Source organism: Galendromus occidentalis, unplaced genomic scaffold (assembly GCF_000255335.2).
Source record: "Galendromus occidentalis unplaced genomic scaffold, Mocc_1.1 scf7180000077450, whole genome shotgun sequence".
Taxonomy (NCBI): domain Eukaryota; kingdom Metazoa; phylum Arthropoda; class Arachnida; order Mesostigmata; family Phytoseiidae; genus Galendromus; species Galendromus occidentalis.
This window is the reverse complement of record NW_003805438.1, coordinates 118,956-143,805: the sequence shown is the minus strand read 5'-3', so window position 1 is coordinate 143,805 and position 24,850 is coordinate 118,956. Positions and strand designations below refer to the sequence as shown.

At 51.4% G+C, this 24,850-nt stretch overlaps 3 protein-coding genes across 3 annotated transcripts; 2 read left to right on the top strand and 1 right to left on the bottom strand.

The window, feature by feature from the left end:
• The first annotated feature begins 701 nt into the window (after positions 1–701).
• LOC100900545 (probable G-protein coupled receptor Mth-like 1) lies at positions 702–6,273 on the top strand. The gene is made up of 7 exons (XM_029111551.1): positions 702–845; positions 3,155–3,408; positions 3,520–3,732; positions 4,677–4,865; positions 5,064–5,250; positions 5,535–5,819; positions 5,964–6,273. The coding sequence occupies exons 2-7, from the start codon at positions 3,294–3,296 to the stop codon at positions 6,271–6,273; spliced, it is 1,299 nt and encodes a 432-aa protein (XP_028967384.1). The 5' UTR covers positions 702–845; positions 3,155–3,293.
• Positions 6,274–11,911: 5,638 nt separating this feature from the next.
• On the top strand, positions 11,912–15,533 carry LOC100904040 (BAG domain-containing protein Samui). The gene is made up of 4 exons (XM_003743604.2): positions 11,912–12,082; positions 13,153–13,839; positions 14,035–14,279; positions 14,637–15,533. Exons 1-4 carry the CDS (start codon positions 11,912–11,914, stop codon positions 15,211–15,213), a joined length of 1,680 nt encoding a protein of 559 aa, XP_003743652.2. The 3' UTR covers positions 15,214–15,533.
• A 6,300-nt stretch (positions 15,534–21,833) lies between these two features.
• On the bottom strand, positions 21,834–23,943 carry LOC100900404 (histone demethylase UTY-like). Its single transcript, XM_029111566.1, has one exon. The coding sequence runs from the start codon at positions 23,737–23,739 to the stop codon at positions 22,114–22,116; it is 1,626 nt and encodes a 541-aa protein (XP_028967399.1). The 5' UTR covers positions 23,740–23,943; the 3' UTR covers positions 21,834–22,113.
• Between the last annotated feature and the right edge of the window lie 907 nt (positions 23,944–24,850).

Sequence of the window (24,850 nt, the reverse complement as noted above, 5' to 3'; positions counted from 1 at the left end):
TCGCACAGCGATAATGGACTTACGCGGAATCTCGCCTCAACTGAATTCGCTTCTTGCGCCCAGAGAGAGTCGCTTCGAGGAGCTCCGTCGAACTAGTGAGCACCGCATTCGGGGGACATCTGTGAGAGGCTCGCGAAGCTCTCATAAATGACCATAAGACGAAAAAACTCCGTGCGTTTCAGTATCAAGACATGTTTCTGGGTGATGATGGTTTCGCGAATCTATTGATATCGACCTCGGTAACCTGTAACCTCGTTCCATGATGCATCGTAATGAATTCGCCGCGCGAGAGTCATTCTATGGCAAGGCGAGCAAAACGTCCGCGGACGCATCACTGAGATCATCCATGTCGAGAGAATATCCATTGATCCGGTCGATTGTCCGAGAGACCGATCTCACGACGTCGAATACCGAGCGTGTCATCGAACGATTTCGGGACTGTTTCGGGATTCCACATTCCCCATTCCCCATTCCGACGGCAGACCCGCCCCGAGTAATTTTATTTGGCATCAAGTCGTCCGAACGAAACCCCAGAGCGAGGGATCTCCCGCGGATGGCGGTAGCCGCGCAGCGGACGTTATTGCCGTCGCCGCCGTCGTGAAGTGCGACGAAGCATACGCCAGAAACCCTTCCCCACTTTTCCGGCGCTATCGTGAGAGTAAGAGCGGCGTTCTACAGTTTGCCAACAAAATTCTCTTCAGTTGCCGCTCGGCCAGTTAGTTCGATTCACAATTCAGTGGGACAGCGAACATATCTTCTCAGTCATTAAGGAGGACATACATACATACAACGAGTGTTCCCACCTCCGCTCCGGATTCTGGCCCAGCTGATCGGATCCTTACGGGGTAAGTCAGGGCGCAACGCTCTCTTCGCAAAGCCAATCGGGTTCCAGCTTATCATGGGTCGTGGTGCACCCCATTCGCGGAACTCGACTCTGAGCGCCGAATGTTAGAAAAAAATTGTGAACTTTCTCGAGCCCGGACGGCGCTGTGCCAACAGACTTGGAAGGCTTGAGACGGTCCTGTGCCGAGACACGTTGCTCATAAATCTCTCTTCGTCGGCTGAGTTGCCACCTCATTCTCACATGGTTCGGGAACCCCGTCCGGGAGTAACATCATGCGTCGTCAACCCTGCTCACAATAAAAGGCTTCAATGTACAGAAGTTTCACTTCCCAGCGAGAGTTTCCTCGTTCGGCCAGTCGGAACCGCAGAATCGGCAATCCGATGGCAATTAGAGCGACGACTCCTTATCGGTTAATCCGGTTCGGGCTGATCCTCCACCGGCTGCGGAAGGAACCTTCGGAGTACTCTATTCACTGACTCCCAGAGTTTAGAGCGATGCCAATCTTGCGGGAAATTTGTGGGTGTCTGGGGAGAGAGAACTCCAATCAACATATTCGAGTCCACGAATCTCGCTGTGAGCGAACGCCATGTCTATTAGTTGGCCCGCTGCTTCGGTCTGCGCAGTTTTCAGAAATGTTGTGAGAACCTTCGAGCTGAGATTTTCCTCGTTTTCAGCAAGTAATTAAGAGGAGTCGTCTTGTGGAACTCCTCGTTTGTTGTGGAATCTTCTCCATCTCTCCCATTTTCGGCATAGTTCTCGGTCGACTCGTCGCATCGCTTGTTCGAAATGAAACGAACTAGAAAGCAAATTATGAAGGCAATTTTGCGGCGAGCTTGAACGAGGCCAGCCTAATATTGTTTACGGCGAATCCCCGCAGACGCATCGGACTGCTAGTGCTCCTGACGCTCCAGAATAGCAATTTCGATGTCACTCGGCTGTCATCCTTCTCGAGTAGCAAGTCTTAGGAAATCGAGATGTTTCGAAGCAAGTCGAGCAGGAACGAAGTTTCTAGATTTTCTGTAAGTCAGACTGAAATATTTTCACACTCCTCACAATGTTCATGGAAGCGAGACGCCGACACTCGGTTTCTTCTTTATAAAGTTTATATATTGTCTACTCCGGTCGGAAGCCCCGACCACAGCACAGCTTCGAGCTACATCGATCTTCAGAAGAAACGTCCATTGAATGGATGAAGTTCACCGAGGTGTGAACAGTCTCAGATCTCGCGTCAGAAGTCGTCAGTCTTCACTGCGAAGTTGTTCTCCGCAGGACGAGCAAATATTTTGCGTAACTCTTAAATTCTACTGAGATCGGCGATACTGACAATCCGGCCGTAGCCGTCAGAAGTGGAACTGAATCATAGGCGGAATTCCCACTCCCATGGGCTGTCCTCATCTCTCGCTGCTATCCTATGCTTTGGACGGTCGGAACTCGAACTTGGGTCCCGACGGAAATGAACAGTCGGATGGAGATCTCGGAATCGTCTAACGTGCACGAACGTCTAACATGGAATTTTCCGTTCACTCTCCAGTCCCCGAAACTAATTGATACCCCGACTCGTATGGTCCACTATTCCGTCGGAAGACCGGGATATCGCCAACGTAATTTGAAATTGTCTCAGAGAAAGATACTTTTGTTTCTTTTTTCCGCCGAAAGCGGCGAGGGGGCTGAGGAATTTTTCCTCGTCGCAGTCTGAAACAGTAGGATTTGTTCCATCCAAGTTCGCAGAGGGTGGCTCTGGTCATCGCAATCTAGAAAGTGATAAAGCAAAGGTGTTCCGCGAGAGAATCAAAAACGAACAGAGAGAAATGCTCTGCGGAGAGATAAGCATCGCGAGATAAATTTGTCGCTTATTCCGCCGCTTCTATCCGTCAACACCACTGCAGGAGCCCCTAGTGATTGAAGTACCTGGCTGCTTGTACGATAATGATGGCTATTTTCATGTATTCTGTTGGCAGAAAAGCGAGAAAGATTCCCTGCTTGGAATTTCCGAATGAAAACACGATAGACGAGAATTTGATTCGCTCTTCGAAGCGTTCACATGCCACTCCTAGCTCGCATTGCTCAAAGTGGAGTGGAATGCTTCCTATAGATGAGAGCATCCGGTCCAACAGATGTACAGAGATAGCAGTCTTCAGTTTACTCGTTCGCTTGTTATCGTAACGGAAGCGATTGCCAAGAAGCATGGAAACTCATCACTTATCACGTGTAATGTCGTCTTAATCCTCGAGGAGACTCCGCTCGGAGTGACCTCCTTCATTGGGACCTCGGCGTCACAAAACTTCGATCCGTTCTCAGAACCTTCCTCAGCTTTCAGATCAAGTCTCGACCCCCGTAGCACCGAGCCATGGGTTAGTCTGCGGGAACGGATCAGTTTGAGAGCAACTTGCGAGGAAATGGAGAAGGAAACGCGAACCAAAGTCTAGCTCTGAAATGCTCGGCGACCGAGATGAGTACGACTGAGGTCGGGAAGCTCTCCGAGTTCCTCCTGAATGCCGTTTACATGGGTTGGGCTAGAGGCTCATCGACGAATGCCTCGACGGCGGTGGAGGCCGAGTCGATCGGTGAGTATGGCTCCGCAGCAACAAATCAATGATTGTCCCTCACAGATCCTGAGATAAAGAATGTTATTTGAGCAAATTGGATAACCGCGTCGATCTTTATTTCGCCCTCAGAACGGTACCAGCAACGTCTTCAGATTGAGTCAATGTTGCGACACTTGGAAACGAACAGATCATCATACGAAGGAGTTTTCGCCGGAAAAGCTTTCTACGCGGTCAATCCATTACTCTATTTGCTCCGAGACGGAAATCACTCATGGATATTGGAATTTTTCTCGAACGACACAGACCGTACGCGGCCGGCCGAGTACTACAGCAACATCACGAGTAAGTTTCCCGGAGCTGAAGAGCTGTCTCGACGTGAATGGATTTCCGATTTTTCTGATTTAACCTCAAGATTCGTGACTCTATCGAATTTCGGAGGAACATCCCGCTTTCCGGGCTCCGTAGCGATGTTCTGCCCTCTACGTAACAGCAACAAATTAGCGATTCGATTCCTTGTTTGTCTGCAAGTTCCTACAAGAGCGTGTGACCCAGAAGACGAGGTTCTCCACCTCCACGTATCTCGCGTCGCTTATCAGTCCACGGTTATACGTTCGCCACGGAAGTTTCTTTGTGTGTCTCACTCACTCAGACGCGGGAAGCTGCCTGATTGTGTAGGATCTTGGAGACGGTCAGCTCGTCCGGACGAGCATCTCTGAAGTTGTCAACCTGCTCGTGCAGAAAATCCGAATCGATTTTCCAGTACGATCGTACACTGGGCTTGCCAATCTCGGAATTCGAGTGTCTGCCGCAAACCGAAGCATCTGCGTATATTGAAGTGATGAGCTCTTGGAGGAACGCGCTCGTCGCTCACTGTCACGCGAGACGTCAGTGAAAGGGGAACAGCATCGGTTCTCCATCAGGTCCGACTCAATCGTCGGGCACCTTCAGTTTTCCACGTTACGCACATGCCAGCATCCTGTTCTATAGAGGCTCCGTCGGTGGCTATTCCCGACGAAATCACGCCCCGACGATGGCGATCGAGCTCGTTACGGTGCTACATGATGTCGTCATTCGCCAGAGAGGGAGCTTCATCACAAATTCTCCGGAACAGAAAAATTGAGATGAATCACCACGGAAGAAAAAGCAAAAAAAATCTCCTAATTCTCATGCTTTGGCCGCAAGCAAGATTGGGGTCAAGTTCGAGGGCCCATCCGGAGCCGCGCATATCCCGAGAACGCATGACATCATCGAAATCGATGTCCATCATGGTGCTTTTCTTTTTACAGCGGACAGCATCTTCACACGAGACCGGAACGAGCTAAAGGAGTTCTTCCCTATTGTTGTCGCTCTAATGTGCACGTCCATGATATTACTGCTGGCCGTGATTCTCGTCTATTGCGCGACACCTAAATTGAGAACAACGCACGGGAAGAACGTAATTACGCTATCCGTATGCTTCGTCATCGTCTATATCGGTGAGCCGCATTTTGAGCCGAAAGCCGGATCACTTCCATACAACGGGCAACGATAGTCGCACGATATCAGCGACGATACATGAGTCTCGATTTTCCGCCGTATATTCTGACGCCGAGCTCCGACTCACTCGGGGAGAGAGCGGGTTCTTCCGGTTGAATTTCCCGATGGGGATACTCATGAGAAAGACTCTCTTTCAGGACTTCTGATGGACCTGGTCGCCAGAGATCTCCTCTCACCCTCGATTTGTCTCTCCTTATCAATCGTTCATCATGGCGTTTTCCTTGCCGTGTTCTTCTGGACGAACGTTATGGCGTACGATATATGGCAGGCAATCGCCACCCTCACCCCGAACGGATCGAATCATCCGACGCTCCGAAAAGACAAGTGAGCAATACCTCAGTCAGATCCGGCCTTGTGGCTTTGTTGACTCTTTCGAGATATCGACTTCTTCCCTCTAAAGTCAAAGACCGCGCTTCTGCTGCGGCTGCTCCGCTTCGGCACGAAAATTCAAATGAAGGAGCAATCCATGATAGCTCTCCAAAACAACTATAGAGAGGATATTTGTGAAGAGTGTCTGAATGCGAGACGGTGGCGGAAAATGAGGAGAAGTTTTCCCCCTGTCTAATTATTTGACTAAAGAGATATTCAGTGTAATTTCCCGCTTGCAGATATCCATCTTATTCAATGTACGCGTGGTCGATGACCTTCATCGTAACCGCGTTCACAGTTTTGCTTCAATTCAGCGATCTGGTTGAAGATTGGTACAAACCTCATTTCGGAGAGGGCAAATGTTGGCTAAACGGCTACTTAGCGTACGTGCTGTATTTCAACATGCCCGTAGGTCTCATCCTGGCGTGCAATGGTGTCATCTTCGCTCTGACAGCTTGGTCATTGTACACGGCTAAGATGATGCACCTGACAAACGTTTCTCAGTGTGCTCAACACCGACGAACGTAAGTTCGGTCTCTCGATGACCCCGATCTGCTTAGCTTGCCCGTCCGACGTGTGCCGCTCCCAACTCGTAGGCCTCCCCTCGCATTGCGTCCCCATAGAGCGATGATGACGTGTTTTTAACGAAGTTCTCTCTCTCTCCGCAGATTCCACCTCTACATGAAGATCTCGCTAATTATGGGTATAATCTGGACTTTTGAGTTCATTCCGTGGCTTACTGGCTACCACCGGCTGTACGTTATCGCTGGCCTGCTCAATTGTCTCCACGGGGTTTTCCTATTCGTAATTTTCGTTTGTAAGCGACGAGTGAGGGAAGCTTTCTGGAGGAACTTACCATTCACGAAAAGACGGCCTCCCGTGGCCATCAGGGAAATGTCGAAAGCATCCCTGCAAACATTGAGTATGACACCCAGTATCTGCACGCAGATCACCATCGATTCCTCGGTGAAGATTTGAACTAAGGTTATTAGTTATTATATTATACGAGTGAGAGAACCCCCTATTTTGCTATTCATTCAGAGATGCACGATGCTGTGCTTCGATGTATATTGTAATGGAAGACTTCGGGTAGGTATCACGTGGTAGTATTCTGATCTATTTATTATGTGACTGTTGAGAGAATGACTGGAGGATCGTTTACTACGGTGAGCTTCAGATTTTAAACTCCACACAGAGGAGACGGCGGCTGTCCGCTCCCGCGGAAGTCGAAGCGTCCGATAGTTCCTTGTGAATCATGACTCATGACCAATAAGAATTGAGACCGTGACTGGGCTTGACTGCGCAGGCGCGTCGAATGACGGACGGTCTCGTGAAGTCGGATGATATAAAGCTTGTCGCTTCGAGATACAAGTGTCTTCACTAATGTCAGGACTCGTTCCTTGTGGACCTCATAGACCCGATGACTTGGGACTCATAAGGGACCGAGGCTACGATACAAAGATCCGGCGGGACCGAGCTCTGCGGAGAGGAGAACGCTTTTGGACCTTCAAGGATTGAGCTCTCGATTAGGTAATTAGAAGTTACCGATCATCGCCGCGTTCATCGTAACGTTCTCGTGCATGGGCCCGGACGACAAAATATTCGATCTCGGTGAGTCGATCATCTTCGTGGAAATTATCGGCTCCAGGTGCTGGATCGTCCCGGAATGGACCGATCGTTCGTGAGCTGTTATTCTCCTTTCGTAAACAGATGAGAACGCGCAGTGACGACACGTGAAAACGCGATGAGTTCTCTCGTGAAGTCGAAGCGTCTTGACGGAGGGTGCGACCAGATCACAGAACGAGCATTTGTTCTGATGGCTCCGATCGTGCAACTTCAATTGGTCTTCCGTCAGTGACGTGAAACCGCATATCGAACACACGAGTGCGTTTTGTTTAGCATGGGTCTTCCGATGGAGTTGCAGAGCATCGATTCTAGAGAACGCTACGGAACACTTATCGCACGAATAGGGTCTCTCTCCGGTGTGTATTCGATTGTGTCGTTTGAGGTGGTGAGACCGGAAACTAGTGTACGAGCAAGAGGTGCACTGGAACAGTTGAGAACCGACCACGCTCCGTCCTGGAATGAAGGAGAAGCGCCATGTCAGTTCGAGACTTCCGCTTCCGGCTCGCGGGTGCTCATGCGATCAGCTGCATCATCCATCCTGCAGAGGTTTTCCATGCATCGAATCGAAGAAGGCAGCACGCGGGGAGGGGAAAGACGGGTTGCGGTCCAGAACGTCCTTAACTTTCTGCATGAGATGGCAACGGAGCTGAGGTTTTCGAGAACCTGGAATGAAAATAGACGCATATCAGGAACCCTCAACCGGGGCTTATATTTCCCCCTCAAGATTTCTGACACCGATTACTCAGCACCACGACTCCTTGAGCGAACTCGAGCACTGGTGCTGCTCTGAAAGATGAAGGCTGGAGAGCTCGAGCTCTTCCCCTAGTGATGAGGTTTTGCAGAGGGTCGCCTCTTTGGGAGCATCGCATAGAGAAAAATGCGGTCTAGGCTCGATTCTCGGGAGAAATCCCGTTCACGACCCTGCGGTAGCGCAGGTACCTTCGAAGTTTGACTCGACTTCCGCGACTTCGCCCACCCGCTCCAAATGGTTTCCTTCCGGATGAAAGGTACTCAGGTATAATATACTGAGCGCATCTGTTCGCAAGCGACCCATCGCTGAGGTTGACCGAGCTCAAACGGTCTCGTACTCGATAAGGCCTCCCACAATACTCCGAGAGTTCATCCGGGGGGAAAACGGAATAACTGCTTGAACTCCCCGTACGTTTGTCATAAGGTAGGAATTCTTGGTCTGGAGATTGGGAAACGAGGCACAAATGAGGCTCGAACACGCCCATTGGTTGAGAAGATTGAAGACAATTCGAGGGGTGACATGAGCGAAGGCGCATAGCTGGACATCAGAGAGTCCAGTTTGTCGTCGGAGTTCCTAACAACAAGGATCTCGCCGAGCAAGCCCGACCGCGGGAGTCGCTTCTAGAAGTTGAACGAGAAGTTCCCGAAAAATGGTTTTCCAGAATCAAACTCAATGAGTGAATTATTATCCATTTCCCCCCAAGCATTGGACCCGGAGAGGCCCGAACACACATTTGAGCGGCATAGACATTTAAGATAGTTTCACAGAAAGTTTGATTCGCTCCTGGTCGAACTTCCTCGAGCTGTTCCGAGGTACTCATCGCGTTTTCCATTCCCCGGAATGCCGCAGTTTCGCTTTCCGCGCAACGGAGGAATCGCCTCCGATTCCTGGGTTTTATGCGGATCTGTTGGAGCGATATCCGCTTCTCTGATCAGGGGGCAGGGGGTTTCCTTCCATAAAGTTGAAAATCCGGCTCATGAAGTCTGCCCAATGCGAAGCCTATAGCTAAAATTACGATTCGCGTTTCGAGCGCCAGGGCAGGGTTCTCTGGAAGACGAACGTCGCGAGACTCCGGAAGAAATCCACGTCACCTCCTCGCTGTACGGGAGTGATAGCGTCAACGCACTCCTTTTCTGGCACGGCAAATTCATGACACTTTCACTGTGAGATCTGACTGACTGAGTCCGGAAGATGTCCGTGCGTTGGATCCGCGTCTTCCATGATTCACCCTCAGGGTCACTCATCTCAATAACAATTAGCGGCCACCACAGCATTGACGCTGACTGGAGAAAAATATCTCAAGCCTGCGGCGACTTGTTGATCGCGCTCAACAGGAATGCCGTGCTGCATCGTGTGACTCGAAACTGAGCTTCGCTCGAAATGATACAACAGCCGGCCTCCGGAGATCGACGGCTGAGTTCAGCTGTCGATCGTAGTTCGTCTGTTCCCGGAACTTCAAAACTGATTCGACATGAGAGAGGCGAGAGAAGGAAAAGCGGTTGTGCAAGGCTAGCTTCGACCCTTGCACGCAGAAGAATGCGGAGCTCCGCGAGCGGCGGTGTCCTCCACTTCGAAGCGGATCGGAGGAGAGTCACAATTCAGGTCGGAGTCGAGTGTCTGATCTTCGCTGTTCAGGGGAAGAGCTCAGACATTGGGTCGATCGGGACGTCTACACGCTTCCTAGTCGATCACGGATGTAAATGCAATCCCTTTAGTCATCCGGGGCAAAATGTCCGCCATGATAATTTTTCATTCGATTTCTCGCCACTTCGCTCATTGGTTGAGCCGCTCTTCTGAACTCAAGCATGCCGCTCCTCACGAGCGGACTGCGACTGGTGTTCCACGCCTACTGATATTTTCCGCTTCGCCATGAACAGAAGTTTCGTTTACTGGAATATTCGTGCGGTGTCGCGAGCGCTGAAATTTACGTACTGCAGAGAAACGACTGTGAAAGAAACATCTTCATCCACGATAACGGCTCACGTTCAGAGAAAGAAACGGAGTCGACGAGCGAGAGTTCGGCCTTCGGCAAGCCGCGGCTGGGTTCTGACGACAATTACCATGCAAATTTTCGTCCGCTGTCGAACTAACTTCACTAGCGTGTTCAAATGTATTCACCATGGAGTTTAGCCGACGCGTTATTGCGGAAGCTTCAATTCGCCGTATCAAATGATGTTTCCCATTTTCCGAATGTGTGGCTCGTCCATGTCATGAACGGAGCTTGGGGTCGACGTGCCCTACGGGATCAACTGCGAGTGGCATGCCCCAATCCTGAAGTACGAAACGATCAGCTTCGTATACATCTGCAAGAAAAATTTCCCAGCCAGTCCGTTATGAGGAGATGATCATCACGATCGATCACCGGTAGCAGCTTTCATGTTGCGACATTCTTGTGAATTAAGGTAGCATCAGACCGCCTCCGTAACGGGAGAGTTGCTGGACTGGAGAACTGTCATGCTCAATTTGCTCTTAGCCAGATGAGCTTCCAGGCCGACGATGCTCTGCCTGATCTTTCAAAATACGTATGGAGAATTTTTCAAATTCAAGCAAAGAAGGTCCAAGCATTCTATCTCGTACTATATTTTCTTCTCGCTTCATGCAGGAAACCGGGCGAGATGACCTGTTTCAGCTGGAAGTCGCAACCCATCATTACTGTGGCTATTAGTATGCAGATTGAGAAGGCACGAGCACGTTTATTGATTTCATTGAGAAATTATGCAGCAAGCTCCCCTCCGTCATTTCTCCGTTAGCCACGGTTCGTTATATCGATTCGTATCGGCCAGGATCTGCTGACCGAGGATTGCGACCCAGAGCTCCAAGTATCTGGCTCCGTCGGAATCCATTAGACTTTCTCAGTCGAAGAATCACTGCTCTCGAGTGAATTCGAACAGACACGTCAGTTCAGCCTCCCATCAATATCTCGTTCCATCAACAATCCGTTGGGAGGCATCAGGAGTTCATTGAACTATCCATAGCAGATATCCGTATGCGGCAGAAAACGCTGCGTCAACCACCTACAATCGTAGACGTTGAAAGACACAGGGGCCGAAACGGACGCGCTTGTTCGTGAACGTGTGACTCACCAATCGGCCTGAGACGCTTGTGTTGGTTCCGCTCTCAAGGCCGATGACGTCATCGAGAAGCTCCGGTTCTGAACTAACCGAGAGCTCCCATTGACGAACTCAATTTGGAAAAGAGAGCAGTGGTCCTCAATGTCGAGATCGTGGACACGCCCGTACCCTCACTTCTTCCCGGAAGTCTCGATTAGTGCTCCTGGAACCGCACGCCGCGGTGTACGGCGTCTCTCTAACGCGCCTTCCGAGAACTCTGCCTCCGCCACTCTCGAGGCCATTTTCCTATCCGTCCATCCGGCTTTTCGCTCAGAAACGAGTGATTTTTCCTGTCGATTCCGGTATCAGGGGGCGAACTCCACCCGATGACGTCACCGTCCTTGAAAATTCAACTAAGAGAAGCATTCCAAATTGTGGGAAGAGTCATATGTTCAAAACAGCCAGCCGTTCTGGACTCTCGACGATCTTCCGACGTCAATACCGGTGGTGATGTCTCCGGTGGTCCACCCAGGATGATATTTTTAGCTTCGGGGGAGATGCAAATAGACTTGGGAAGACTGGGATGCCATTTCAACGGATAGACGTTGTTTCCCTACTCTTCGCCGGGCCAACATTGTCTGCGAAGTCACCCCGAAGCCTCGAAAATCCGGATGCTTTCGAAAAGCGCGAAAACAGAGCCACCTGATTGCTAGCCCATGATCATGTTTTGGGCGAACATGCGGTGGGCGCAAGAGCTCAAGGCATACGACCCAATTCGCGAACATCCTTCTGCGAGCGCCGCGAACGTTCCTCCCCGATTCCCCTTTTGAGTGAGCGCACGCGGCGTTTTCTGACGTCACGTTGCGGGAGAGTGAGAGAAAGCTACACATAGAGCTGCCGGGCGACTTAGCGGAATCGTCAACTCGCCACCGGTGAGTAACATCGTTTCTTGATTAAGATAATCGAGGAACATGCTATCAAAACTCCTGCCCGAGTATCCTGAGCCGCCAGAAATGCGATCGGGGACCGGAATCGGGACGAGCGTCCCCGGAGCCGGGAGTCGAACACGAAGCTTCCAGATGCCGCGCGCAGATTCGCTCGATCTAGAAGCCGCTAGAATGGTGGCGAGCCGAGCCAGCTGATGGTTGAGAGTTTCTCATGCACGGGTGTCGCAGCTCGAAGCACTAAAATGAGTTTCAATAGAAGACCCTTCCAGTTTTCTCCCGACTTTGGTACAGAGCGTTGTTCCGACGTGATTCGCGACGCATTCGAAGATTTTGAGGAACCTTTCGACACAATGTTCAGTGAAGGCCTTCCACGATGGGACACTCCGCCCGAGTTTCAGAGATTCCAACAGCAAGTACGTATTGTTTGTTTAGAAAGTGTCCACTCGGTGTTCGTGATCGCTACGTGTAACGTGCCCACTCACGCAAGGCCCACGGTATCGACGGTGTACGTTCGGGATCCCGTGGAATTGCTCTCCCCGTTCCCGGGAGCCGTGGAGCGTCGCGTGTAACTTTGTGCGTCGAGGCGGGCGGCTGCGTGCGTACTCGCGATGGGAATTCTTCTCATAACACCCGATTACGTTTTTACTACCGCGTTGTTTCCCTAGGCCCTGTTGATTCCGTCGCAAGAGCTCTATTTTACGGCTTCCGTTCGGGTGTGTGTTTTGCTTCTCGTCTGCGCTCGCGGTTCGGGAACTCTCCGCCCTTCCGAGAACGGATGCCGACGATAGCGAAGAGAGCCAATGTACGCCCATAGGTCTGCGACTGGGTCTCGAACGCATTTTTTACTCGGCTAGATTTCGTTATGAAAGAGCCGCCATGAGATGGTTCGCTCGGACGAGACGAAGCTCCGGAAAGACGAAAGCTATGCAATCGGAATAAACCTTCACGAGATTTACATAGACCAGACAGCTAAACGCTGTGGAAATACGAGACGGCTTCAAGCATTTGTCGGGTCACCAACACTAGTACCAGTGCGCTGTTTCTTCTGGATCGCCTACGCCACCGATCGCCCTTGTAGAGACAATGTTCTAGCCGGAGTGTGTGACGTGCTTACGCTGCTGTACGGATACTCGCGGACCGAGCAGCCGGCTGACTCATGTGGTCCTCAACTCGACTCCGGTTGATTTTTATGCCGAGCGACGATACGCAGAGTCGAATGTCAGGCGCCGTGCGGGCTGAGGAATCTCGAATCCGACTGCGAACATTTCTGTCGACGATCGGCTGCGTTCGGTGATGGGAGCGTGCTGGTTGGCGTTCTTTGTTTTCGGATCTGTTATGCAAGGGCGGCTGTCTGTGATTGCCTGCCTGCCAGGTGTCGCTCCGGAACAACAGAATCTTTGGCACTTCGCGTCAGCGCTCGGCCGATTCGATTGGTTGTAGTGAAAGAACGACGAGGCTCTGACGTAGCTGTTTACATTTTCAGACCGGTTCTGGGCACGATTTCCCCGACGGATCCCCGTTCAACCGGCCGGTGAACTCGATATTCTCAGACAGATTCCGGAACGCTTTCGGCGAAATCCCCGTCAAAGTTTCGCACCAGAGGACCGGTTCGGGTGACGCCTCAGACACCGAATCCCGGGCTAGTGGGAGCAGCGATGGGTCGACGGGAACCGGGCGAGTCCCCAAGGTCCACCACATACCGATCCACGTCGAGTCGCGACCTCAAAAGAAACAGACATCTCCCGAGAATGTCCCTGCATCGGAGCAGGGGGCCGCTCCACAACAAGAGCAGCCGCAGCAACAAGCTCACCAGCAGAGTCCTCCGAGACGGGATTCCCCCGAGCAAGGTTTCTACCGCGCAAGCACACCTCAAGGACGCGAGGGCAGTCCCCTGGATTCCTCACGCTTCAGCACTATGCCTCAGCTCCGCCCAAGGACTTTCTCGAATATGATGCAGAATAGAGGTCGAGGTCGTGTCTCGATCCCTGTGCAGGTGGAACGCTCCGACTCTAGTCCGAACATCGGGAACGAACGTCAAGCACAGCGAAAGTCCCCGGAACGAGGACCAGAGCCGGGAATGGGAACGTTCCCCCGCGCCAAGAACCAGGAAACGCCATTGAAATGGGCGCAGAATCTGTTCAGGCCGAAGGCGAGCCAAGAACCCGAACAGGTAGGTGATCCGCTCGTCCTTGGAATGTCCGTGTTATTTGTCAGCCAGTCAGTCAGTCAGCTAGGCGCAGGCCATCGTGTCCCTCATCGTTAATGCGTTCGGCCGGCGGCGTGTTCCGCGAGTTGAGCTCATGATTCTCTGTTGGCGTTCGATCAGCTCGTAAAACTCTGCATTGTCTTTTTTTCCCATCCTCAGAACGAGCCGGCGCCGCAACCACATCCACAACCGGTTCCACCGCCGCAAAAGACACAACTAAGTCCACAGGAAAGAATAGACAAAGTTCTAGCGGATCTCAAACTTCTCATCGACGAGGTTCACAGATTCCAAGGGTCCGACAGCAAATCCAAGGAGTACCGGTATCTCGACGAGATGCTCACTCGGCTGATGCTTAGCCTGGATGACGTCATAACTGACGGCAATGAATGTTTGAGGACCGCGAGGTTGGTATTCACTCCCTCTCTACCTATCTATCGCCTCGCGCTCATTCGTGTACCTACTACCGCTAGTCATAAAACTCGCTCGGCTCGGTGGCCCGTGCCGCAGTTCGCATCACATTACGTGAGGAAGCTCTTTTATGTAAACTAGTCGTCGTCGTTGCTGCAGCCATAGCCGCCGCTGCCTCCTAAATATAGATTCCTTGCGAGCTGAGCGTTCTGAAGGCTAGTGGCCTCGCGAGTCGCGACTCGGTCTAGCACTACATACTTGCGTAGTGGAACGTGGCTTCTATGTCAGCGTGTCTCGCGGCTGTTCGGGCACCTCTCGTACTCATCACCATTTATTCTCGTCATTGATTCCAGGAAAGCCGCAGTCAAAGAAGTGCAACGAGTGATTGACCAACTCGAGAAGAAAGTGCGCGCCAACGCCGCCGAAATACAAAACAGACCAGAATGTGAGAAATCGCCGGAACCTGAAGACCGGGGCGTCGCCGTATCGGACGTGGATCTACAAAAGACTCCTACCGAGGCGTCGACCTCTGCTCCGGAAGGGCAGCTTCCTGCACAAGAGGTCCCGAACGAGGCTAGAAACCAGGCTGATTGCGCTGACATTGCGGACCAAATTCAGGAAAACCAGCCGAACTCACAGACGCCCACACCTCCCAAGCGAGACAAATCGCCAGTCAAGAAGCGTCAGCCTTCACCTTCGAAAGACAAGAGATCTCCGTCACCGAAAAAAGATTCCAGCCAGCAGCGGGACAAGAGCCCCACGAAGAGAGATCTAGACAAACGCGACAAGTCTCCGCAGAAGAAAAAAACGCCTGAGAGCGGCGGGGTTTCGGTTACTGTTAATGGAGTGCTTTTACCGAATACTCAAGCGGAACCTGCATCACCCGAGCCAGTGACGTCGAGCGCCTCAATTACCCTCGAGAAGAAATAGCGTCTCTAGATTTTTGGAGGAATATTGTTCGCCGCTCCTCGCAGGGAAATCTCGCTTCGATTCGAGGTGATCTAGTCGGAACTTGGAAGCTCTGCTGCTTCTCATGTAAATATGCAAGACAGGCGCTAACTCGGAGGATCGACGCCACGCTCCCCCACTTCGAGATTCTGGAGCCTGGAGAAATTCCAATGACTTAGTTAGCTGAGTGTTTCTCTGCTTCGGAACCGCTCCCAACGTCGGCTGGCGACTTGTTGGTCTTACATGGGAATCTAAAGAAACGCAATCTTGTTTTTTTGTAAATAAAGCCATTTATTCAATATCACTCCCCTTCATGGAATCTCGTCCTTCCTCTGAGACATTCTTGATTTCTGAAGCATATACATACATCGTTGCTGTATTCCAACCTACATGAGGAACGATGATGACAGTTCTTGAGGCCAAAGTCCAATCATCAGTACAGTGCAGTACACACTTCGGGTTCTCTTCGAGTCATTTCGGAGGCAGGTGAATCATCCAGCTCGGTGACTCTGATGAGAAATATTTTCAATAACTCGGAGGAATCCTCCTCGCGATAGAACAGCGGTCGAGACCCGCCACTGACGCCGCATTTTCGAAACACCTTCCGCTTCAGAATCAATTTTTCCCACTGTAATTTTCTGTATGAGCTCGAGTGTTTTCCAACCAAACCGCAGCTCGAATCCCGGTGAGTCTGAGCCCGCCATGCTGTGATTTCCAGTACAACATTGTTCCTCCAGTACTCGATGCCATATCTGGATATGAACGGGAGTTTCGGGGAGGGAGCCGATCTCTCCCAGCAGTTGGGAGATTCAAGCAACTCGTCGGCCCCGCAGAGGTCGACGGCCGCAGAGAATTCACTGAGGCTCACTCAGCCCGCGCGAATATTTTTTTCGGACATCTCTGGTCTCTCACGCACGCTCGAACAAATCACGGCTCGCCGACGCGGAAGACGCGAAGCGTTCTGGTCCGCTTGGCAAACCAACCGTAACCCATTTCACGCTACTTCATGCTTACAATGGGCGTGTATGCTCGCCTCCATTCCGAACATGTTGATTTGTGGTATGCGACGTTCTTTGGAAACCGGAGTCGCCCCCGGTGTTCCCAAGGTTTGACTCACATAGATTATTTTGAAGAGGCTTAACTGAATAGTCGAAAACACGCATTTCGCTCGCTAGGAGGACGCGACAGAGAACGAGCGTTTACTTTCGTCTCAGGCGTGGAGCCTGAAGAATGCCTTATCCTGGTTTCAGTCACGACATGACTTGTTTCGCTCGACCAATGTTTCTCCTTGGTCAAGGCCATCCGAGCTAAACTCCTATTCTATTCAGCTCTATTACATTGGGCACATTGGATTGGGGATTCCCCCCTTGAAATGCGTTCAAAAGCGAAAAGACGAATGAAATTCTTCAGTCAGCCCGTCAATGTTACATCTATGAGTGAGAGAATGTCACATGGTACCCCCGAGTCGCGGTCGCACGGATCTGTCTGAGCCCACCATCAAAACTTCCGCTTCAGGATCTGGGCTGAGCTTACCCAAGGGTGGAAAGTTGCAGAGTAAGCAGATATATCGGATATCCGTTGGCCAGAGGACAATGCAGCATCTCGGAAGCGGGTGCCGACTGAGCTTGACCAGCCATGTGATCCTGGGTATGATCCGATATGATTTTCGGGGAGCCGCCAGGGATCAAGGTCGACCGAAAGCGGCCAAGGACGTCACATTAACCTCCGAAAGAACTTCCTGTTGATGTCAGACAGCCCTGGAGCTCGAGCCATATAAAATTCGTCTATCAGTAACTGTCCGGGTCTCGTCAAGGTAGCAGTCACGGTATTAAGCTCGCGTCGCTTATCAAGGCCCCCTGGCTGGGCAGACCACTGCTCGCGGAACTCGGCATGTCTGTCGGGAAAAAAATCGATCCTTCTTGATCGCAACAATCATCTGTGTCGGTATGCCGTTTTGAAGAACATCGCGAATGTCAGCGATCCGAACAATAGACAAGAAACAAGGTGATGCGGCATCTATGTCAATTCGTTCCCACCGCTTGCCAGCGGAAGAGCAAGCGACCACGTTCCGATGGATTTACAGATGATTCTTTGTGAAGTCTTGCACCCACGATGGCCCTCCAAGATTGGGAGCTCTAACCGCCTGTGTCGATGTTTGACAGCAGCCTTGAATGCCGACCACTCGAGCTTGGACAGGCCGAGGAACGCGCTGCGCTCTCGACGATCCGCAGTACTTTTTCAGGGAAAGCATTTCGTGACATCCGACGCTGAATAAACTCCTTATCTTAGCAAGCTCCTAGGGGAAGAAAACACGGTCTGGAATTTACAGTTGCCATTCATTTACGAAAGACTTCCGCCCGAAAGACGCTCAGTTTGGAGGATCCTCAGTTTGAAGCGCTTCAGAAAAAAGAAACCGGAGGTGGCCGTGTGATTGTGCCGTCCCCGTCGTCATGGCGTTGATGAACATCTATATCGGTGACGTAGACTTCTATCAAGCCGAATGGAACTCGAGCAACGTCGGAGAAGAAATTCTGCAACTGCCGTTCAGAGTGAATATCGGACTACATCACACGCGGAAAATGAGTGGGTTTGAGGAAACCGAGTCAATAGTGGCGAAATCTCTCTTTCGCCAAATTGAGCGCCCGTGACTGACCTGAGCTCGCTCATACTTCTGAGGTATCGCGACTAATTCATCGTTATGATTACCCTCCAGATTTCGAGAAGATCAAAGATATCACGTTCGATTTCCCCGATACTTTGGATCAACCAGATAAGGAAGCGCATTTGCAAGAGAGAAAACATCACAGCATCAGTAAACGCTGCGCGGGAATCGGTATCATGGGAGCTTTGCTGCCGATGCTGCTCTTCGGACTCACGAGTCTCTTGTACAGCAGATTACTGATTGGAGGTTTCGGTGAGAGTTCACATAAGCAAAGCAAAGCTGGATGTGAATTGAGTATGGATTTCGTAGATAGTTTCAACGCCTCATTGAATCCTCGAGAGGTCGTTTCGAGCTCTGATGGACGCCCGGAGTGGGTACGCCCAAACCATACTTTTAGAAACTCGCCTAGCAAAAGGCGGGGGAGTAAGAAGGCTGTAAGCTAGTAGGAAGGCAGGGTTTCAATCTTAATGGTCACGAATCGTCAATGCAAGTAGCACCACCAATGAGCTCATCCGAATCCTCGCTCCATCCTTCAGGGAATTCTTACGGCGGAGGTCGATACGTGCTAGTCCCGGTCTACTATTACACCAACTACGGATACAGCTACCCGGATTACTATTATTACTACTACTACGGACCGAGGACTAACACCATATACTACGACTATCTCACCCGCCAAAGGCGACAGCAGAGGTTCGTGAGCCCACATCCGCGAAATTATCTTGGGGACTACGAATTTAGACGCTTCTGAACTTCATGAATTGAGGAGAATGATCCACTGGCTGAGCGACCACGGATGTTCTTTCAGGCGAGTGCAACCTTTGAATCAAGGGGCTTCGAGGGTTATGTATGTCCGTGCAGGACTTCAGAAAGAATCACAGTCCATCCGGATAAGCAACGAACCCGGACAGCTCCCGGAGGTCAGCAAGGCCGCAATGATGCGCCAGTCCCCGACGGTGCAGAAGCAGCCTCTGCGACCGCAGCAGGGTCGACCTCAAGTGGCACTCCAGACATCGGGACGACAGCAAGCTCCCCGTCAGCAAACCTCACTTCCTCAACCACAAAAGCAGGCCCAATACCAGAGAGCAGCGGCCGCACAGAGGGGGTAAGTTGTTCTTCAACATTTTCGCGACAATTCCTTCACAGTGTATAGTGTATATCCGCATTCAGCCCATCTAATAATCGGATATACATTCATTTCTCCGCAGTCAGTACAAACACACGAGAGCCGCTCAAACGATCATGTTCGAGAGGACGCCACAGAAGGCAATGGCCACTGGTACGGGACGATCTTACGTCTATTCACCGCCGAAGACTGAAGAACAAGGGAAGAAAACGTCTCCGCAGAAATCTTTCCTGATCAAGAATTCGAAGAAGGGAGCGAACTTCAAGCGACAGACCAACTGGTTGGGTTGAGAGCTAAAGTACGAATGCAGCATCATCCAGCGAGAGTTGTTATTTATTAACTGAACAAAGGTTCGCATGGTGACTCCCGATGTGGATGACTGCTCTGAATGACATGCTATGCTGAGCTTTCGATGAGATTCGTCCTCCTAATTGAGGGCAGAATTTATCACGGGGTGGGAAACGGGCGCTGTTCCTGGAAAGAGTGCGATACGCCCTATGCATCATCTTAGGCGAGAGGTTCCACGATGAGAGAGTGATGTGGAATCCTAGCTCCGCATCGTTGCCAACATCATCGGAAACCTGGAGTTCTCCGGAGCAGAGGAAGCTCGAATAATCACGCTTCCTCGCGTTCCAACATTAAGATACCTGTAATGGTCATCTATCGAGGAACAATAAAGGATTGAGCTCATACTAATTTCACCAACCGCCAAGTAATTCAATCAATCTGAACGAGAATAAGCCGGAGTTGTAATATCTGTCTTCGTGGATACCTACGAGCTTAAGGAGACTTTCTCTAGATGATTCCACTCATGCCTTTCCTCGAATGCTCCTCTCAACCCTCAAATCGCCCCCGCGAAGACAGGTCCTCACGGGTTATGGTGCCGGTGTTCGGTGCTGGAGCTCGGTAGGCTATCGGAAGGAAGGTGATTTTTTCGCGACAAGATGTCGCTGGAGTCGTACCGTCGCTATAAGTTTACTGGGAATTCGCGGAAAACCTCACATTCCCCCGTAATCGCGGAAAATCGCGAAATTCGCTCCGGATTCGCGGCGACCGCGGCTCCTGGACTTGTTCGCGAGCCCTCTGTCCATTTGACTGCCCGTTGGCTCCGTGACAAAGGAACGCCAGCGGACGATTGAAGCCATGACGGGCTTGTTCCTGAGAGAGAGAATCCCGAAACGAGAGGCAGCACCTTGATGAAGCCCTCAGCCCGATGAACCATGAAATGATGCAGATCTGCATCTGACAGTTGTGCGGATGAGCCCTCCCGCATTCCGAGGAGGTTCATTGAAGAATCATGACACCAATTCGCACACGTCTGCTTGCATGATCATTTATTTGCCACGCGTCGCACAGAGTCGATCGCGTCGAGCGTGTCGATCGCCGAGTGATTCAGCGCGGAGTTATCCTTGGACGTCGACAAGAAGACAAGGATGAGCCTCGTGTGGCGGGCACCAGCTACGTGTGGACTTGTTGCAGTTCTTGGGGGATTCGGCATCGAAACTGTTTCGCGGTTCCTGAGTGACATTGCTTGTCATATCAGTCGATCCCGAATCCCCTCAAGATCAGGAGCATGTCAAAAAGCTGCCACCACGCCCATCGCTTCCATCATCGAAGAGAGACAATGACGAGACGACTGTCTGGCACTCCGATGGCGGCATTGGCGGACTTGCTCACTCCCTCGGGTGTTGGGTGGCCGCCGCCGCTTTGGCAGACATTGGAATCGAAATGAAAGACAGACCGCATATAGATGATGCATTACTTTTGCACTCTGAACAAGCACATCAGACCATACACGGTCGAGCATACTCAGGTATTGATTCCTGTCAGTTGTGCAAGCGCATTCTGACAGCTGCAACTCCTGCGCGATCGGTAGTGCCGCTCGCTAGAGCGGGGTGCAGGCCGCCTCCTTTCAAGTGACTTGCATGGTTCTGTCGGAGAATCGCAGATCAAAAAAACTATCGCATACCGGAGAAAGCGGGATTGTTTGATCGAAGATTTTCCATTCTCCCGAGAGCTGCCGAGGATCTAAGCGAAGCATACCGGGGAGTCGAAGCATTGATCACGAGAGATGATTATCCTTACCTGTAAACGCATCTATCGTGAACATTGGAACTGAAAATGTGTAAAACCCCGAATGCGAATGGATTAAAGTGGAATAGGAGAGCCTCCGGAGGAAGTTCACGGCATACTTCATTGGAACGACGTCAGCGGAGCGCTTCAGGGAAAATTCGATGGCTGCACCGACTGCACTTCAGGTCCCCCACTCGAGGTTGGGAATTATCGATACCCGGGCTTGCAGCAGAATATTCACGGGATCGAGTCTGGGAGGGAAGGCAGGCCTCCCGATGGTATCTACAATTGGCGAGAAGTTCCGTGCTCAGTGCGCACCCCGGAAAAGAGCAATGTCTCTTCCGCAGCGATGAAATACCAATGTTCCTCCTGTACCCTCATCCTTCCACAATTGACTGAGTTCTGGTGGATATGGTCGTTCGATCCAGGGCAATGGAGCGTCTGAAGGAATCCTGGATCATCCAAATCATAGATAGAGTTCCCCTGTGGAGCTTCGCGGGAGATCTGCGGGGAAAGGCACCTAATGGTAATTTCAGGCGAGCCCATGCGAAGCAAGATCGCCGATGCTTCTTAGAAAATTCCGTCACTTTATTCACCACTACGTTCGATCTATGAATAATGAACTTTTACAAAAATGGTCTGAAACACTTGACCAATAAATGTATACTCGGTGATCGGTAGATACTTTTATATTATATAATATATATATTCCACGGGTTTGTCCACTAATATCGGCATCATCCAAACAGTGACATTAGTCGACACGAATCGCCGACAAAGACATATCATGAATAGCTCGAAAGAGACTCCCCCGCTGACTCGATCGTCGAACGGATTATCTGAACAGTGACCATCTCCATTCAAGTCCATCCATGGCCAGTCTTCAAGTCCATCCGTTTGTCGGTCGTACCGCTGATGTTGCGATCAGTCAGTGTGTCAGCCAGTTAGTCGTTCGGTCGGTCGTTGGTTCATCCTAACAATAAGAGCCCAGTGAGAGATCTGGTTTGGCTGCTGGAAACCCTCAAGGGAGTTGACAAGTGTTCAAGTTGGAATCGGGGCTGAAGAGCGAGCCCTGCAGAGCATTTATGTAACACTTCAATGCATCGCTAGGTTGCTTAACAGCCTCATACAGCACGCCGAGGTTCAGCCACGCCGGCGAATGTAATTTATCCAGCTGGACAGCACAAATGTACGCTTGCAAAGCGTCCATGGGCTGCGACTGTTGTTGGTATAGAACTCCGATGCTACACCACGTATCAGCGTTAGCCTCGGCTTTGTCGACAGAGTTCCGATACGATATAAAGGCATCGTGTACCTTGCCGATAGCGGCAAAACAACGACCCAGGAAGTAAAGACTCTGTCCACTTGTCGGGTCGCACTCGATGCTCTTCTGAAGGCACTGGATGGCGAATGACTGTCGTTGCTGGTTAGCTTGCATCGGCGTCGCCGCACTCGGCGGCAACGGAGGAAGGATCGAGCATCCTTTCAATGGTCCCAACTCCTGTGAGTGATACATCCAGCCCAACTGACGCAAGACCTCGGCCTTCACGCCCTTCGGTAGCTGGAGGTTCTCCAACAAACTCTCGTATAACTCTTTGGCCTGCCGCGTCTTGCCCTGCACTTCGAACAGGTGGGCTTGATGGAATTGAAGCTCGAATTTCGAAATTGATAATTTGTCCTCATCGATAGCACCCGCGACGAAGTCGAAGCACTTCTGCGCTTCCACATAGTCTCCTCGGACTTTGTACATGAGTCCGAGTCGCACGTGGATCTCGGCCGCTTTACAGAACTCCGGCTCGAGATAGAGAATTTCCCGGAAGGCTCGAATCGACCATTCGAATTGAGAATAATGAAAATAAACCATGGCAAGGCCGTACATGAAGCTCAGATCGTTCCAGTAATCCTCGCGCAAGTGGATATATTTCTGGTAGGCTGACAGCGCCTTCTCGTAGTCTTCGAGTAACAGGTTGAAATGTCCTAACTTCGCCCACAACTCCACCGGGATCTCAGAGCGTTCCGCCGGCTCGGCTTTCTGCGAACCGTTCTCTGATGAGCACTCGCCGTTTAGCTTCGTGCTCTGAGCCGTTAAGCGGGCGACCTCGTCGTCCGTAACGTGGTGTCCGTTCATCTGGATTTCGTCGACATCCATCGGCTCCTCCTTCATCTCGGTCTGTTCCTTTTCCCGAGCTCCTCCCGCAGCGGCCACAAGCGCCGCGCTAGCTCCCGAAGAAGGCGACGTCGATTGAGTTTGCACTGATGTGATTTCTCCATTAACTTGTTGGAGCGGCTGCTCTCGCTGAGATTGTTGCTGCTGCTGTGTTCTTTTGGACTGCTGCTGTTGCCGTCTCCGTTGGGACGGCGTCCGCGTTCTCTGCTTTTTTCGGCGACAGCGTTCCTTGCGGTCCGCCCGACGGCGAACGTCTATGATCACTCGTTCGAGAGCCTGAACTCCTTTCTCGATAAGCGCCTTCTTATTCTGGTTTTCTGGCAGGTGCATACGAACTACACCAAAGAGCAGACTGTTGATTTGGGCTAGTAGCGTTAGTTCGCGACGAGTCAACTGGGCTGGCTGAGATCCTGTCTCCGTCGAGGGACAACTCGTTCCCGCCGGGGAGCTGTTGTAGCCTTCGGCTGTCGCTTCACACATCGCGCCTGCTGGACCCGCATCACATTTTCTGAACCGCACTGCGCACTGTCCCCTGTGATGCTGTCGGCACCGCTGGTGTTTTCACTCGAGCTGCTCAACGAGCATCGGACTCTTGGACCTGCGTCAGGGAGTCTTCGCTTTCCGTTTCTATTTTGCTTTCTCGGGAAAAAAATAAGCTGCCACTGTTTACATCCCCGTATCGAAACCACTGGCTACTTCCGTCAAGTGCCGCTGTTATGGCGGAGGCGCTGGTGTGCCGCCACCGAAAAATAATAACAACAGAGAGACACTCAGGCTGCCGCCGCGCCGCCAAGTGCCTTTTCCCTTGCCACCGCGACTGGACTTTTCTGCAAATGAGCTGAAGTACTCATCGGACGGTCACAGGGCGGACTCTCGCTCATTATATCGGAGGATTACTATGTCAACGATGGGCCTAGATTCATATCCGGAGACCGGGCCCGGAGAGGTGTCCCGGTGAATGGCGGATGAACGGCGTTGTCTTGAGCGGAAGAACGTATGCTGAGAAATGCGGTTCGGGAAACGCTTGATTCTATTGAGGAGATCCCCGTTCTGGAAGAACATACTTCACTATTAGGGGATCTCTCTGTCCCGGAAGAGAGAAGAGAGAAACGATGCTGATGATCTCTGTCTGATACCGGTTCACAATCAGGCGACCCATTGAGATAGGTCGCAAGTTCGAATGAACTTTAGGCTCCGCAAAGCCGAGCCCAGTCTACACAAGATCAACGTGATCTCATCAGAAGTCCCTGTACTACGAAAACCTCAGATGGATCCTGAAATCACTACCCGCGACGAACAAGTCATGAGTTCGGGATATCTGAAATGCATGAGATATCGATACATCTCGAAGAAACGATCGAGGCATCGTCATAAGAGCTTCAACTTCTCCGCTTTCTCTGAGCTACCTTCCGACTCATCCACGATCTCTCCAAATGTCGCGGTCGAGTTGTAGGGTGTCTCACTTACCGAGCCCTCCCTCCTCTCCAAGCTCGCTGGCACCGTTCAAGCTTGCTGTCGTATAAGGGCGAGCGTCGATTCCGACGCACTCGTCCTCATCTCTATCCCCCGGGTTGTTTGCGCCGGGGTCTCC

Coding starts and splice junctions, on each gene's coding strand:
- LOC100900404 (XM_029111566.1), bottom strand. CDS start 23,739: ATGTGTGAAGCGACAGCCGAAGGCTACAACAGCTCCCCGGCGGGAACG.
- LOC100904040 (XM_003743604.2), top strand. CDS start 11,912: ATGAGTTTCAATAGAAGACCCTTCCAGTTTTCTCCCGACTTTGGTACA. Junction 12,083..13,152: donor TTCAGAGATTCCAACAGCAA/GTACGTATTGTT, acceptor TTACATTTTCAG/ACCGGTTCTGGGCACGATTT. Junction 13,840..14,034: donor CGAGCCAAGAACCCGAACAG/GTAGGTGATCCG, acceptor TCCCATCCTCAG/AACGAGCCGGCGCCGCAACC.
- LOC100900545 (XM_029111551.1), top strand. CDS start 3,294: ATGAGTACGACTGAGGTCGGGAAGCTCTCCGAGTTCCTCCTGAATGCC. Junction 3,409..3,519: donor GGTGGAGGCCGAGTCGATCG/GTGAGTATGGCT, acceptor TTTCGCCCTCAG/AACGGTACCAGCAACGTCTT. Junction 3,733..4,676: donor GTACTACAGCAACATCACGA/GTAAGTTTCCCG, acceptor TTCTTTTTACAG/CGGACAGCATCTTCACACGA.